At 36.3% G+C, this 17,294-nt stretch overlaps 2 protein-coding genes across 2 annotated transcripts; one reads left to right on the top strand and one right to left on the bottom strand.

Moving 5' to 3' along the window:
* Nucleotides 1–2,677: 2,677 nt before the first annotated feature.
* Nucleotides 2,678–6,084, bottom strand: LOC131627804 (F-box/kelch-repeat protein At3g23880-like). Its single transcript, XM_058898665.1, has 2 exons — nt 4,810–6,084; nt 2,678–4,128 (listed from the first exon to the last, which is right to left on the bottom strand). Exons 1-2 carry the CDS (start codon nt 6,063–6,065, stop codon nt 4,104–4,106), a joined length of 1,281 nt encoding a protein of 426 aa, XP_058754648.1. The 5' UTR covers nt 6,066–6,084; the 3' UTR covers nt 2,678–4,103.
* Nucleotides 6,085–10,214: 4,130 nt separating this feature from the next.
* LOC131627778 (uncharacterized) lies at nt 10,215–16,770 on the top strand. Its single transcript, XM_058898634.1, has 3 exons — nt 10,215–11,556; nt 11,665–12,036; nt 16,739–16,770. Exons 1-3 carry the CDS (start codon nt 10,215–10,217, stop codon nt 16,768–16,770), a joined length of 1,746 nt encoding a protein of 581 aa, XP_058754617.1.
* The last annotated feature ends 524 nt before the right edge of the window (nt 16,771–17,294 follow it).

Below are 17,294 nucleotides of genomic sequence, written 5' to 3'. Positions count from 1 at the left end.
AAAGTGCACTTTCGAAGGATATTTTTGAATTTTCTGAAGGGATTTTTACCTCATATGGATGTATAAAGAAATTGTCAAAATTATAGTGGATTTTGATGTTGTAACACCTTGGATTTTGATCCAAAACATCTTTACTCTAATACTTTCATTAACGTTAAAAATATGATTTTTTTAGTTTTTAAACTAATCGTGAATGGATTGTCTGATGAGTTGATAGGAAATATACAATAATATTTTAGATGACTAGTATACACAGAGTATAATCCAATGGTTAGTATTAAGGCGGGACAAAGTGCAGCAGAGTAAATGCTGCAGAGGATCCTGGTCCGAACTAATCATTCATGATAAATTCTAAAAACTAAAATTAAATAAAAATTATTAAAATAAATTCTTTAAAACAATCAAATTGTTTTGCTATCACTGTATTTTCGAAGATATATATTCGAATTAATTTCAGAAAAATTCAGAGATACATCTCCGAATTAACCTTTAGATAAAATTAAGAAATGATACGTTTGGAGATGTAACTTCGAAAATTGAAGACATTTTAGAAATATCGCAATAGATCTGGTGGAAGGTGATAGGGTGGGAGAAGAAATTGTCATATTCTTAACATCCTCCTTACAAATAACTTGGACAATAATTATAATTTAATATTGAAAGGGTCATGGCTCATCCGTAAATGAAATCGGGTTGCCAAAACATATTTACGATGCATAGACCATACCGTGCACCTACCCTAAATGTTGCATCTGATCACTCTCTTTTTGGGATATGCGAACTGCCAAATTCCACTAATTACCATCTGCTTACACCTGTCCCAATGACAGTTGTCCAAGCATAATGTTTCTAAGTACCATAGAGCCCTAATACTCCTTGTATAAAAGCATAACTCATAATTTAGATCATATATGAATCATCTAAACCTAATACCTCCCGTATTCGACAAGCACTAATTTGATTGTTAGAGACGTTTGTATGTACCACTCCTTCTCAACAGAATGCAATGACCAACATACCATAATCAATAGCCAAACATAGCATTACCATCCAAATTTCAAGTCCAAAGAGGATCAACATCATTATCACTCTCCTTAGGATTTTCGATTTGTTTTTCTCTGCTGGCCGTTACAACATCCGCATGTCTCTCAGGGAAGGGGCATAGAGGTGTCTGTGCAAGCAGAGAGATTTGAATTTCCATTCCCTTGTTTCTAGTCTTGAAGGACTCGACCACAATGTGAGTTTTATTGTTATTGAGATTTTGCTTTCTAAATTCTTCATTCATGAGATTTTGTGTTGCCACAAATCTCTCCATCATAGATTATAGCCTAGAGAGAGTTTGCGTCTCAATGAAATTCTCTAATAACATTTCAAGGTTGGATTTATGGGAATCTTATGGTTCCTCAAAATACTCGGAGTGGTATTTGTGGAGAAAATTTAGGTGATCCATCCACCAAGGATTATAGTAATTGAAACAAGAGAGCCTTAGTCTATACGGTGCAACAACAGAGTTACAATATTGACTAAATTGGTCCCCGACAACGACGCCAAAAACTTGATGAAAGCTATTCTACAAGTGCACGAAATCTGCTGTAGTTTTAAAAGATATTGAACCCACAACGACCAATAACAAAACTTATCGTTATCTATTGATGCTATATAAATCTAAGGCTAATCAAACAAATTTTTATGAGAAGGGAACTAAAATCGGGAATTAAAACAAAATGGTTAAAGGAATATTAATAAAAGCACTTGGTCTTTGAATCTTCAGAATCTAAGTCATCAGAGTCTTCAGAACTTGTTCAGAACCTTGTCATCAGATTCTTCAGAATTTGGTCTTCAGAATCTTCAGAACTCGTTCATAAGAACATTATCTTCAGAATCTTTAGAACTAAGACAATCAGAACCTCAGAGCTTATGAAGTCTTCAGAAGCTCTTCTCGCGGAGTCTTTCTTAGAAGCTCTATTACTAACGTTCATCAGAACCATCGTTATAGAAGCACTCTGGAGCTTGACTTGAACGATGATAACATTGATGGTTTCGTCTAGAGTTACAATGTGTTGCGTTTAGAACCTAATAAAATTATAAAGGCTGACAAATAATGGCGACCTTAAATATGTTTACAAGGTTCAATCCAACATAACCTAATTTATTTGGGTACAATTTTTTAATAACTTTGCTACCTATAATTTGATGTTGATCCCTATATTGTTCTACACAATTATAATGAAAATTAGTAAACATTCAGAAATCTAGAAGACTGCCTAATAACCACATTCCCTTGGATGTCAGACCCTCAAAGCATTTGGTTTCCATCGTCATTTTAAAACAGAACATAATCGTAGTAAAATAAGGTTTCAAAATGAAGGAATATTAGAATTATGAATACTTCAAAAGGGAAAGAGATGTCTGTCTTCAACCTAAAATTGAAGAAATTAAAGACACCAAGTCATTTCGACTCAGCCAAGACATATCTACATTATCTCAGCGAAATATGAATGCAGCCTTTTATACCTATGGAAAGTAATACGATAAATTGTTTTGACAACAGGTAGTAAAAACACTTGTTGCACCGCTAAATTACTTATACAGGGCCGTTTAGGTTTCGTTACCAAATTAAATGGAGAAGTAGACATGTTTTTGATAGTTTTAACTAGAAATGGAATGATCTAAGTAAGGTGTATCTGATATATATGAAATTGCCTATGCAGCAAATAAGGTGTGTTTGCATTATCCATGTGCCACAATGTCTACCGTCTCACTGGACTATTGTTGGAAATCTGTTAAGCAAACTGATAAGAACTTTAAACCAATCAACAACTCATCACCCACTTCCACAAGAAGTTCTTAATATATTACCAAATTTCAATGTGCCACAATGATTGAAAGACGTATTTATGTCAGTAATCTCAGGAAGCAAACAAAAACTAGTTGTGCAACGCTAAAGGAGTCACTACAACAATATTCTTATAATCGGCAGCCAATCGAAATCGACAATATTAACCAACCTATTCACCTATATTTAAAACAGAACACACACCCGAGGTATCAAAATCAAACCTAAAGTCGTAGGCTCAATAAAATTAACGAACTATCTATGTGACTACAAGATTCACAAGAATATAATTCAACTATTTTATATACATATACTTTGCTTATGCTCTAAGCATCAAGTTTCCTACTATAGATCATATTGACAACGAGTTCAACTGCTAACCTGGTGTCTCCTATGTTTTGATACCTTAAATTGGCACAGCATCTTCAAGTGTCACAGAAAATTACATCAAAATTAAGGAATCGTTAAACATGCTCTAAGAAACATACACATACTTTGGGTAACTATATAATTAAAGAAACATCATTAAATTCATGAAATCTGAAACTTTTAATCTCATGACAGCAATCACTCCACCAACCTTTGAATGCCTGCAAATTAGACTAGAAACTATTGAGATTTTCCATGACAATGAATTAAAATCAACCAATAACTCAGTAGCTTTCAACTATAATTTTATGAGGCTTAGCTTAAATATCTTCCATATCAATTTGAGTCATTGCATTACATACATCGATCTTTGATGCCACCCACCAGATCTCGACGCCGATGCCAATCTCTTTATTTTCACTACTCTTTCTTTCCTTCCTGTAGCCAAACTTGACTTTGACGGTTTTGTTGACGGTGGTGAGTCATGTGGTGTTGGTGATTCATCTATCTTAATAGCACTGATGGATTACTATTATCACAATACTCTAATAATAAATGCCTTCAAAGTTGGTTACAAGAAAGACAAATTGTTGCTGAAATAGAAAAGCCAACATTATGTAGTCTCTCCCAACTAATTCAAACATAAACAACCGAATGCACCTAACAGCTTCAGCCCTTAACTGAAGTTTTTGAATATAAAAAGCAAGACGAAAATCCAACAAATACATAACAAATGAAAGTGTCCAATGAGGTTTATAAAAAAGTACATGAAAAAATCATGTTCCAAAACACCTGGACAAATTTCATTCTAAAATCCAAACTAATTCAAACCATGTTCCTTTGAATTCATCCTCCCTAGACACTGCTCTTCTTCTAAGCTCTTAATTTCCACATTGTATTAGGTCTCGGTGATCCTCCTAATTCTGCAATTCCACGGATCAAATTAACTCCCAGTGTTTTCATCAAGTTGGAAAATATAATTCCATATAAAAAAATTATAAAATTGAACAACAAATATTAATAAAAATCCGTACGATAATAATCAAGTGTATATCATTCTTTCACAAAAATAGGATACTAAACAAATATGTTTTTTCTTGCACACCATTTAGCTAGTAAGAATAGATGTGAAATAGCGTCTTCTGCTGCTATTGATTTTGACCAGGAGTAACCTCATATTGAAATTCCTTAACCTTGATATAATGGAAATGAGATTGAATACTTCCAAAGTACAAATACCCAACTGATATATGGTAGTATTATTACATTATATTTACTTCAATTATATAAACAAAGCCCATATGACAAAGCTCATCATCTCTGTTACTACTTATAATAAACAAGAAGTGCATCTACTAACTAAAAATAATATAAGATCTATTCTTTTTCTTGTATCTATTTTTCCTAATGTTCAGACTACAGGTGTGACTTCAAATATTTAGATATGTTAATATCATTTGTTGATAGCTACAAGACATCCATTCAAATAAATACAATCAATCTAAAAAGTCATAAAAAGATCATTCACGCAATCTATAATTGTGAAAACAACAAATACAACTTAACATTAATACCAACATGTAAATCATGGAAGTGGAACTTACACTCCAAAAACTGAAACTAAGCTTTCAAAATAGCCATTGGCTGAGCATAAGACCAAATTCGAAGTTTCACCGGTAGTAGTAGTAGTTGTTTTACTTGCAGTAATTTTTGTTCGCACTACTTGACCATTCCTCCAATTATAGAGAAATTCTTTGTATCGTGGACTTTCTTTAAGTACAAGTGTATCACCATCCTTAGAAAGAAACAACGGAACCAATTCAAAATGAAACTTTAAATATTCGTGACTATAGTCATATTCAATTTGAAGGTTGTGATAACCAATTTTAAGAAATTGAGACCAAGAATCTTGAACCCCAAATTTCTTCATCTGCCATATAATAAAATGGGTTTCTTTAGAACAATAAGAAAAAGAAAGACAGTCTCCCAACACACCAATATTTGGAGCATTAGGTGGAACTTCATCAAATTCAGGAGGTAATAAGTACTGATTGTATGTCTCTGTGCTCAAATCAAACGAAACAATCAAAAATTGATCAATAGTAATATCCTTATAAGTATCAAGGTTATAGGAAGTTGTATTATGAATGGCTAACCAGTTAAAAGTGCTTTTGAAAGACACCCCAGTGTGAGAATAGTACAAGGGCTCAACAGGGAAAGTTTGAATATCTCTCCAAACATCATCACCCAAACATAGAATTCTGACCTCGCTTCTCCTTTCACGCATAATGTAACGTGAGGCAAATATCTTATAATTGCCTGTAGATTTATCATAACCAAAGGTAAAATCGAAACGGCCATTAGCAGGGTAGTAGCGTAAGAATCCAAATTTTGGCGATGTCGTCCTAGTGGCTGGGTTCCATAACCGGAACCAGCACTCTTTATCCGCACGGATGATAGATTCACCACTTAAACAGACCAACCCATTGCAGGAACCAATCGTTTTAGAGCATTCTTTGTGTTGCACCATGTCGTAAGAGTCGACAGAAAGTGCGAACGAGGGATTCTCGAGTAGGCTGCTTATAGAGTAGGGAATGACACAGCATTCATACTCACATTCATCATCACTGCCATAGGGGGACTCACCTGGGATAAATGTTCTATGTTCAGTGATGAGTAAGAAGTGAGGATTTAGTTTTGCTGATTTCTTGAGATGCAATTTCACAAAAGTGGGATCGGAAATGAGAGTATCCCAATTCTTGCTAACACATCTGAATCGAACAACAGATTTCACTTTAAGAAGAGATAATACCTCAGCAATCAGATCGTTAGAGATGAACAGGGCAGATGATGAAGACATAACTGTATATTCTACTATCCTCTTCAATTTTGTGATAATATAAATTATTTTTATACGGTAATATATACAAGCTTGTGATTATGTAAATTTTTATGATATTAAAAAAAACGAAAAAGTATTAAAAATGGTAAATAGTATCCGGTCAAAAGTATTAAAAAGTGTTTTTTTATAATAAGAAAAGAAATAAAAATTAAAGTATTAAAAATGGTAAATAGGAAAAAAAAATCCAAATAACCATGTTTAATAATTTATTTACACCAAAAACCATGTTTTCGGCAAAATTACGCATATGACCAGGTTTCAGAGGTGGTCTCCACATAGGAGCCACCTCTGGTGGCGCCATTGAGCAATTCTCCTTAACCTATGCGCCACCCAGGGTGGCATCAATGCATATTTTTCCCTTTTTAGCAACCTAGGGTGGCGCCTATGTGTATATATATATATATATATATATATATATATATATATATATATTTTTTTTGTTTTTTTTTTAATTGTTTATATACTATTTTTTTTTTAAATTTTTTTTATTTATTAACAAAATTGTTTTAACAATTAAATAAATAATGAAACACCACATGTCATTCATTCCAAACATTACAAATACAAGAAATGCAGAAACAACATTAGAAATACGGTCATACAGTTCAAACATTACAAATACGGTACAAAAAAGATAAATAATAAAACATGGATATTATGCTATTCACGACCCCTCCGACCATGACCCCTCCGACCCGGCGCCGGACCATGACCCCTCTCACCGCCAGTTCCGCAATCTGGAACTACTCGAATCCGGTTGGAAGGATCTCGATGACCGACTTCTCCACGACCCCCCCTATTCCTTGGTTGTTCTTGTTGTGTCTGGGTAGGCGGTCCTCGGATTAGCCCCTCCATGCGCTCATTGGACATGTATTCTTGTATGTTGCTGTCAAATAGTCGGGTCCCCATGCCCTCAAAGATTTGTCTTGGCGGTGGAGTTGCGTCACATGGTCGGTAAAACCCAGCGCTTGATTGACCTTGAAAAAATGGCATTGTTTGCTGGGGTGTGGTGTACCCATATTGTTGGTGTTGTGGAAATTCGTACTGTGACGATTGAGTGGTCATTTGCTCGTTTGGGTCGTAATTGTCATCTAGACCCATGTCGGGGCTGGGTTGCCTATTGTAGCTGGAGGGGCCGGCGTCGCCGTGTTGTTGGGTGAAGGCCCATGATTGTTGCTGGATGGGTTGCCTAGTGGAGGAGGAGGGGCCGGCGTCGTAGTGTTGTTGGGTGAAGCCCCACGATTGTTGTTGGACGGGTAGCCTAGTGGAGGGGTCGGCGTCACGGAGTTGTTGGGTGAAGCCCCATGATTGTTGTTGGAAGGGTTGACTTTGGTAGGACGTTGTTGGTGTTGTTTCAAATTCCTCATGGTCAGGTTGTTCGGATGTTTGGCGTTGTCGGCGTTGTTGGCGTTGTTGTCGTTGTTGGGGTGGTTGTTGGGGTGGTTGTTGTGCGTATTGTTGGGGTGGTTGTTGTGCGTATTGTTGGGGTGGTTGTTGTGCGTGTTGTTGTTGGCGGGGGTCGTGTAGGTAGTAGGGGTCTGACACATACATATCGGGGGTTGTGACTGTTCTATACCAAGCAAGGTATCCCGCGGTTGGAAACATGGGGAGTTGGGCAACAGGGAATTGTAACAGACGGCTGCGACGCTGCCTCCACATCTCACAAAATTCAGGTGCGAATGTACGATAATCTGCGTGGTCCCATTGATTGTTAACTCTTTTAATATGCCAGCGACCCAAATCAGTGGGGGGATCCGGGATCGGTTGATGCATGCCAAACTGCAGTCTCACACGGTCAGATTGGTGCATCTCAATGATGTTGAACCTTATTATCGGTACTACTGCAGTCCAAACTTCCCGGTCACTCTCATTTGGCTCATGGTCTAGCAACAAGTATGGTCTCCAATTAAACTGCGTGGGAGAAAAAATAACATATTATTAAAAAGCATGATGAATTGTAATACATCTATATGATCATATAAAAGTTTAGGGATAATACATCTTCAGCTCGGAGGTGATCAATTAGGTCCCGATATAAAACAACACTCCCCCTCGGATTCTTACTGTAATCCAATTTAGGACCACAGAACCTAAAAAAAAAGAGCAAAAATGTTATTTCAGATTTTTATGAAAAAGATAGTTAGCATTCAAGGAATATCGTTGAAAAAGAGAAAAAGACGTACCTTGTTGCATAAGGGAACGTGTAGTTGTTCCTGCCTACAGGGGACAGCGTCGGCATTCTCCACCAACCCCATACTTGTAGGAGGAACGCACATCCATAGAAGGTGCACTTCTCGGCAACCGCGTTCTTACAAAGAGACTGGTATAACATCGCCAAAACGGCGGACCCCCAACTATATTTCCTAATCTTGCTAATACTGTCAAATTTACTTAAATAGAAAAAGTTGACAGTGTTACCTGTCGACTCCGGGAATAAAAGTTTACCAAACATCAACATTATATAGACCTTAGTCATTAACCAAACATGCTCCTCAGTAAAGTTGTCCATCAAGACGAGTTCATCATAGTAATCTCTAAGGGAGACCAGACTGATACCCTGGCCTCTTGAACCTTGAGTAGGCACAACTAGATCTCTTCCCAACACTCTCTCACACATTGAATTAGCATGTTGAACAGATCCATTAACAGCCTTGCCATCAATGGGCAGACCAAGTAACATATAAACATCCTCTAGAGTAATAGTACACTCACCTATTGGAAGATGAAACGTGTGGGTTTCAGGCCTCCATCGCTCTTGTAAGGCAAGGATGAATTTTCTGTCTATGGTGTTGTTGTTAACTTTTATGATATGTCTGAAGCCACATGCTTGGAGATTCGGAATAATCCTCTCGTCGGGTTCAACGTAAGCGTGAGAACGTGTACGGAATCGGTCAACAGCCTAAGAACCACAAATAAATAGATTAAACTGGATATCATATACGCATAGATGTTTAGAAATAAATAAGTATAAACTTACAAAGGTCGCCAAATTCGCTCTAGTTCCTCTGTGTGTTTCACCCATGGTAAGAAGTTGTTGAGCCATTTTCAAGAACTCTTTAAGTTTTCTGCGGAATTGAAAATGCAAAGTGGTTTTTTGAAGAAGAAGAATATATGTTGGTGAAAAGAAAGCAAGTATATGAGAGTATTTATAGAGGGTTGGTGGTTGCTGATGTTAAGTGCATGAGGGCCAAGTGGTGAGCATGCATGTGATACAGATATCAAAGTGATAAAGATGGGTTCACATGCATTCTGTGTTGAAATGACCATGCATTCCCGTGTTTTGTGTTGACTTTGTCTAAGCATGCATGCATTAATTGTTTCTGGCAGAATAGACTAGGCCTGCATCCCGTGTTCGGTGCTGAATTGTCTAGGCATGCATGCATACAGTATTTCGATGCAGGTAGATCACATGCTGGCGGATCAGATTAGGGTTTTGGCAGTGGGGACCACTAGACAAAATTAGGGCAAAAAAAAACAAAAAAAAAAAGAAAGTACACTAATGCGCCACCCCAGGTGGCGCCATGCTGGAAAAAGTTGGTCTAATGCGCCACCCCAGGTGGCGCCTACATGCTACTGATATTTTTTTTTTTTGAAAATTTAGGGTTAGGGTTTGGTTAGGGTTTTCTATGTTTTTTTTTTGAAAATTTAGGGTTAGGGTTTGGTTAGGGTTTTCTGTGTCACCGAAAATAATTAGCATACAGTCTTCGCATGTGATTGTACAGTGTACACTGTTCAGTATGGTTGTGTCTGGTCAAGTCGACTGTAGTTCACCAGTGTCAAGCACACCTCAAATCAACTCAGGCATTCATTTTCCGTCAACTTTATTCGCATGTGATTGTACAGTATGGTTGTGTCTGGTCAAGTCGACTGTGCAACAGTTCAGCAGTGTCATGCACACCTCAAATCAATTGTGAAACAGTCTGGTGTGCAGCAGTGTCATTTATTCATCAAATCAACTCAGTACGCATGTGATTGTATAGTATTCGCCTTCATAATTGTCATCACTCAATGTTCGTCTACATAAAGGAAACCTATAACGTGTAAACTAACACAACACATTACACATCTGATTACATATTTGAAATAAAACTCTCTACCCACTCAACAATGGCCCCTCCGCAATACATTATCAACGCTCATATTTTTGGCGAGACCTATGACGACGAAGAAGTTGGTTTTCTGTTTAGAAACACTGAGGTTAAACGATTTTGTTTAAGCAGAAAAGCAAATTTCAGTTACTTCAAAGGGAGATTAGAGACGAAGCTTGCAATGGATGGTGTATCCCAGATTTTTTACCAATATCGATTTCTTCGTGGAGACAACCCGGTCAAGTTTATCCAAGTTGAGATCAAAGACGATGAAGACATGCAGAATATGTTTGCCAATCATGAGTATTCTGGTTACGAATGCATAGAACTGTATGTTACTCTACCAGAAGTTCAAACCACACAAATGGTTGAGTCACAAGTCATTGATGCACTTGGAGACGAGCAAGCAGAGGTCGACGTTGTAGATGAAGAAGAAGAAGCACCGGAAATAGAAGTTGATAACCTGGTAAACGAGGAAAGTGAAGATGAACCGGAAGTTGTTGTACCACGAGATCAAGTGCATATGCCTCAAGTGCACATGAGGAACCTGAATTTTGATGGGGATGACGAACCATCGACTGATATTTTCTATGATCCATACACCCAAACAGATCAACGGTTAAAAGTAGGAGACAGATTTCGTTCTAAGGAGGCATGTATCATGGCCATAAAAAGATTTCATATGGCAAACAATGTTGATTTTAGAGTTGATCGCGCCAATGTCGAAAGGTACAAAATTTACTGTAGTAACACTGATTGTGGATTTAGGTTGCATGCATCATACAGGAAGAGAAGTGACTCATGGGTTATAGGATATATTTCCCAAGATCACACATGTATTAACACAAATGTTTCACAAGATCACCGTAAGCTCAGTTATGACATCATTTGTCAAGAAATCTTGCCTCTAGTTGAAAAAGATCCATCGTTAAAGGTGAAAACGATAATCTCTCATATCGTTGCAACGTACAACTACACTCCGTCTTATAGAAAGGCGTGGCTGGCGAAGACCAAGGCGATCGAAGTTGTGTATGGAAATTGGGAGGATTCGTATAAACGACTCCCACATTTCTTATATGCGCTTCAAATTTATGCTCCTGGAACTGTTACTATTTTAGAGACCCTTCCGGCGCAATCTCCAGACGGAACATCACTTCAAGGAAATGTGATATTCCACAGGCTCTTCTGGGCTTTCCGCCCATGTGTACAAGGATTTTCATATTGCAAACCAATTCTTCAAATAGATGGAACTTGGTTGTACGGAAAATATAAAGGCACCATGTTGATGGTTGTGGCTCAAGACGGAAATAGTAACATCTTTCCTGTTGCTTTCGCTCTTGTGGAAGGAGAAACTGCTGGAGGTTGGGGTTTCTTTCTCAGAAATCTTCGGACACACGTTGCCCCCCAACCTGGACTTTGCTTGATTTCAGACAGACATGCTGCCATCGAGAGTGCGTACAACAATCCAGCAAACGGGTGGCAAAACCCTACATCAACGCATGTTTATTGTATTCGACACATCGCACAAAATTTCATGCGGGAGATAAAGGACAAGGCTCTTCGGAAGACTCTTGTAAATGCCGGATATGCGTTGACGCAACCGACGTTCCAATATTATCGACAAGAAATTGTAGCGGCAAATCCAGATGCAGGCAGATGGGTTGACAGTCTTGCTAGAGAGAAATGGACCAGATCATACGACAACGGGAAGCGATGGGGGTACATGACTACGAATCTTGTGGAGTCTATGAACGGGGTGTTTAAGGGCATCAGACACCTTCCGATTACTGCCTTGGTGGAAGCAACATACTATAGGATGGCTTCTCTTTTCGCAAGAAGAGGTGAGCGTTGGAATGCAGTTATAGAATCCGGACAATTATGGAGCGAAACATGCGTCAAATTCATGAAAGAGCAATCTGCCAAAGCCAACAGCCACATTGTGACATCTTTCGATCGATTCAACCGGACCTTCAGTGTTAAGGAAACGATTGACCATAACGAGGGCCTTCCGAGACAACAATACCGGGTTCTTATAGATGAAGGGTGGTGCGATTGTGGAAAGTTTCAAGCCTTTCGGATGCCATGCTCTCATGTAATTGCAGCATGTTCGTATGCGCATCAAGATCCGTTAGCACTTTTATCTCCCATTTACAAGGCAGATACCTTGCTCGGGGTGTACAACAACTCATTTCAAGTGATGGCAAAGGAGGATTATTGGCCTACGTATGAAGGGGACGTGGTTTGGCATAATGATAACATGCGGAGAAAGAAAAGAGGTCGCCCGAACAGCACCCGGATCACAACCGAGATGGATCATGAGAAAATGGTACGAAAGTGTAGCATATGTCGTGAAGTCGGGCACAATAAAAATACCTGTCCTAACCGTGGATCAAATTCCACCAACAATTAGTTGTATGTCATCTGTATTTTTATTGACAATGTTTTTGTATTTGTATTATTATTCGTATTTGTATTTGTATTTGTATTTGTATTTGTATTGGTATTCGTATTTGTATTTGTTATGTATTTGTATTATCCTTTATTAAATCAACTAGTTATGTCTTTGTCTCGTAGTGAAATTGTCTTCATGGCCCATACTGCCACTCTTTATTTTGGACAGTCAGTCAAATACGCATGCTTTCGTCTAGTCCCATCAAGTCAGACATTGATCAGTGTGTCTGCATTTATCATACATGTTAGGCGTGCTTGTAAACAGTACGCAACATCATTACTTTTTTCTACCCACTACTATTATAAATTAGTGGCTCCTATGGTTGAGTTTACACACACATACACAAACCACAAATACCAAACAATCACACAAACACAACCATGCCTCGCCGGACAACCATTAGGCCAGATGGATGTCACCGGACAACAGAGTTGCCGCCCCGGAGATCAACATGGCGTGCCGAACATGAGCCGGAGTATCGCAGAAGGAACGGACATGTCATATTCTCCGCCGTCAAACCTCCCATGCCGGTAATGTTTTGGAATATCTCTTCCGTCGAGCAACTCAAGAGGACTCTCCTGAGATTTTTAGAGGGGGAGTACGAGGCCGGCGAACAGATAAGAAGCATCAAGAGGCTTAAAACAAGGGCCGATCCTGTGACTGGAGCAACGATAAGTTTCTGGCATAAGGTGGAATACGACATTGATGCCATTCAAATGATGCATGGACCTAATGACATTGTTTTAACCGTGCTGATTTCTTAGATGTTTTACTTTATCTTTTCTGTTGGTTATTTTCTATGTACCTTTTAATTAATCAATGAACTACTCTTTTCCGTGGACACTCGACTTAGCTGATTCACTGAACTTATATATTTATGTTAAAAACCATTTTATTAATAAATAAAAAAAAATTAAAAAAAAAATAGTATATAAACAACAAAAAAAAAACAAAAAAAAAATTAAAAAAAAAAAGCAAATGAGAGTAGGCGCCACCCTAGGTGGCTAAAAAGGCCAAAATACTCATTGAAGCCACCCTGGGTGGCGCATGAGTTAAGGGAATTTGGCCTATGGCGCCACATGAGGTGGCTCCTATGTGGAGGCCACCTCTGAAACCTGGTCATATGCGTAATTTTGCCGAAAACATGGTTTTTGGTGTAAATTATTTATTAAACTTGGTTATTTGGATTTTTTTTTCAAAATAGTATCCGGTCAAAAGTATTAAAAAGTGTTTTTTTTAATAACAAAAAAAATAAAAATTAAAGTATTAAAAATTGATAAATAGTGTCTTTACAACAATTTTATGTTATTTAAAAAAATAAAAAGTAAAAGTACTAAAAATAATAGATAGTGTTTGGTCAAGAATTTTATGGTATTTTTAAAAAAAAGTAAAAGTTCTAAAAATGGTAAACAGTGTCGAGTCAAGAATTTTATAGTATTTTAATTTAAAAAAAGTAAAAGTCTTAAAAATGGTAAATAATTTTTCAAAAATTTTATGATATTTTACAAAAATAAAAATGGTAAATAGTGTACGACTCTAGAATTTTATGAAAAAAAAAAGAGTAATGCTATTCATACACCACTTTCTACATCAAATACTTACACCCAATATTATTTACCGTATTTATACGGTGAATAGTGTTTTTTAAATAAAAATATATATTTTATGAACAGTAAAATATTATTATAATAATAAATAATTTTTTATTTTTTAAAATTTGTGTCATTAACCAACTTTATAACTTCATTAACCAACAATTTACATTGTATTAACAAAATTTGGTGACTACTGTAAAGTACTGTTCATGGGTGTGAGAATAACATTATTCAAATTTGGTTAATACAGTGTAAAAATTTGGTAAATACAATAATGAAGTTGGTTAATGCAACATCCATGTATTAAAAATAATTTTTAGCAGTCACCAAACTTGGTTAATACAGTGTAAAAACTTGGTTAATGCAGTAATGAAGTAGGTTAATGCAAAATCCAGGTATTAAAAATAATTTTTAGCAATCATCAAACTTGGTTAATACAGTGTAAAAATTTGGTTAACGCAATAATGAAGTTGATTAATGCAGGTTCGTACATGAACAGTGTCGTCCGTAATTTTAAAAATAAAAAATATTTTTTATAAATATTATTATTTTATTTTAAAAACACTGTTCATCGTGTAAATACGGTGAACAGTGTTTGGTGTAAGTATTGGGTGTAGGAATTGAGTGTAAGAGTAGCATTACTAAAAAAAAAGGTTAAGTAATGGTAAACGGGAGAAATTTTTACATGAAAACAACCCTAAATTTATATTCTTAACAACAACCAATAAAAAATTAGAAAATTTTTAATTTATTTTAAATTGGATTTATGGTGTGGTTAAGATTATGAAGAAGAAGAAAAATTTTATTTATTTTTTAGTTAATTAAAATTTTGGGATTGTTGTGTATAAAAGAATTTCTTATGCTCGTGTCAGCCTAATAATTCTCCTAGTAAACAGTGTCCGGTGTCCTCTCAAGAAAATTGATAAAAACAAATTAAAAATCAATCGTTACTTGATACAATTGTGATTGATTTGATAAAGAGAACTACAATTCCATGATATGCAACTACTAATTACTAATGGGAGGGGGTTGAAACTACTTGATATCATAAATAATTTCCGAACGAACTATATTAATGGTGAAAACAAAAAATATAAAAAAAATATAACCAAATCGTTCAAAGACAAATTTACTATAGAGAAATTTTATAAAAAAAATAACCTAATTTTTAAAATAAATAAAAAATCATAATTGTCATTTTATTTTAAGAATTTCAATATTTAATCATTCTCTTTTCATTTTTTTTCTTTTTTTTTTAAAAAATAAACTTTATAACATGTTAAAAAACTTAGTCTTCTAGATTTCAGAAAACTTACCATTCTAACATTCCACCAGTCATAATTTGAATCATCTAACAAATGTGGTATGTTAGTATCCTCCTTCAGTGTTCATAGTACCAAAAATCATTTTCCTTGGCTCTCACCCAATAAATAGAACACGGTGCCTACTCTGATGCAAATTAAAATTCTGGCATTGCAATATAGATGTCAATACTGATGTCTCAACACTAGAACACAATGTCAGGACAAATGTTATAACATCATTTGCTGACAGAAACTTTTCCAAAATAGAAACAATTCAGAAATAAATTGCAAAAGGTAAAATAACACAATAAATTATTAACCCAGTTCGGTGCAACTAACCTACATATGGGGGATACCAATCCAGGAAGCAAATCCACTATAATAATATTAGTTGAAAGCCTAAACAATCCCAATTTACAAATTATCACCTAATCATTACCCCTATGCAATTTCTACCTAAAAACTTTCTAGATATGAGATGCCCATCTCACTTCCCGCAATCATCTCAGTGATAAAAAACCAGTCACAAACTATGATATTAACCAAAAGTAGCGAATAGAAGATTACACTTCAAATACAATACTCAACTCTTTGCTTAAAAGCTCATGAATGAGAACAATAACTTGATATACAATCAAGTAACAATCATTTTGCCTCAATGTATTAGAAGATGCATGAGTGACATGCAAAAATACAACACACTTAGGCTATGTTTGGGAGTTTGGAGGGGAGGGGAGGGGGAGGCTTCCGAAAACGAATTTTTAAAAAAATATAGAAAAATATTTGACATTTTTTAAAAAAATGATTTTGTTTAGAATGATAAAAGAGTCATTATCATTACAAAATTCTTAATTTTCAAAATAGTATAACAACCTAAAAGATATTGGGATAATTTATGTAAGCCCTCCAAAACCCCCATTCAATACAATTTTTGAGTTCCCCCATTTTATGGGGTTTTTGGTGTTATAAATAAAACCAAACCCTCCAAAACCCTCCTACCCAAAATCCTTTTCTTATTTTCACCCAATTCTTCCTATTTTCCAAAGCCCTCCCCTCCCTTCCCCTCCAAACTCCCAAACATAGCCTAAAAGAACTCTCAAACCCTAAACCCTTATTTTAAACACACAATTTCTTCAATTATAATTCACATGCTTTTTAGGTTTAGTAACTTCGTTTATATAGACTCTTGCAGTATGGGCTTGGACTCTTGCAATATGGGCTTAGACTCTTCAATTAAATCCAATCTTACAATTGTAAATCACCTGTAGAATCTTCTCCAAAAAATAGGAAGAAATCTTCAAAGTTTCCTAAAAAGTATCAAAGATCCTTTTTATGAAGCACAATAAAATCTGCATTGTTCCTAAAAAAATCCTTGCTCAGCTGCAACCATATGAGAACTAGAGGCGATGGGAGAGGCAGAAGATCAGCGTAGAGAACGCGAGCGAAAGAAGAGCGACAAGAGAGCAAAGTGGAGCAACAACAAATTCAAATGAGCCTCCTCACTCTTTTTTATAGTCAACCCCACCACACGAGGAAATGCGCGGTAGATCATCATTTCCTAGACCTCTAGGCTACCATAGGCCTTAATGATGCATTTATTAGCCGTCACGCGTGTCACACTAAAGGATCTAACTTTCGCACTCTTGAGACATTGTTTCATATCCCCATGTCGAGCTCACGCGTCGACTTCCCGCATTCCAGCGCGGACATAAACTCAGAGACTCCAAAATTACGTGTACCCACTGTCG

Source organism: Vicia villosa, unplaced genomic scaffold (assembly GCF_029867415.1).
Source record: "Vicia villosa cultivar HV-30 ecotype Madison, WI unplaced genomic scaffold, Vvil1.0 ctg.000402F_1_1, whole genome shotgun sequence".
NCBI lineage: Eukaryota > Viridiplantae > Streptophyta > Magnoliopsida > Fabales > Fabaceae > Vicia > Vicia villosa.
Note: the sequence above shows the minus strand (reverse complement) of the source record. Positions and strands in the feature narration are given on the sequence as shown.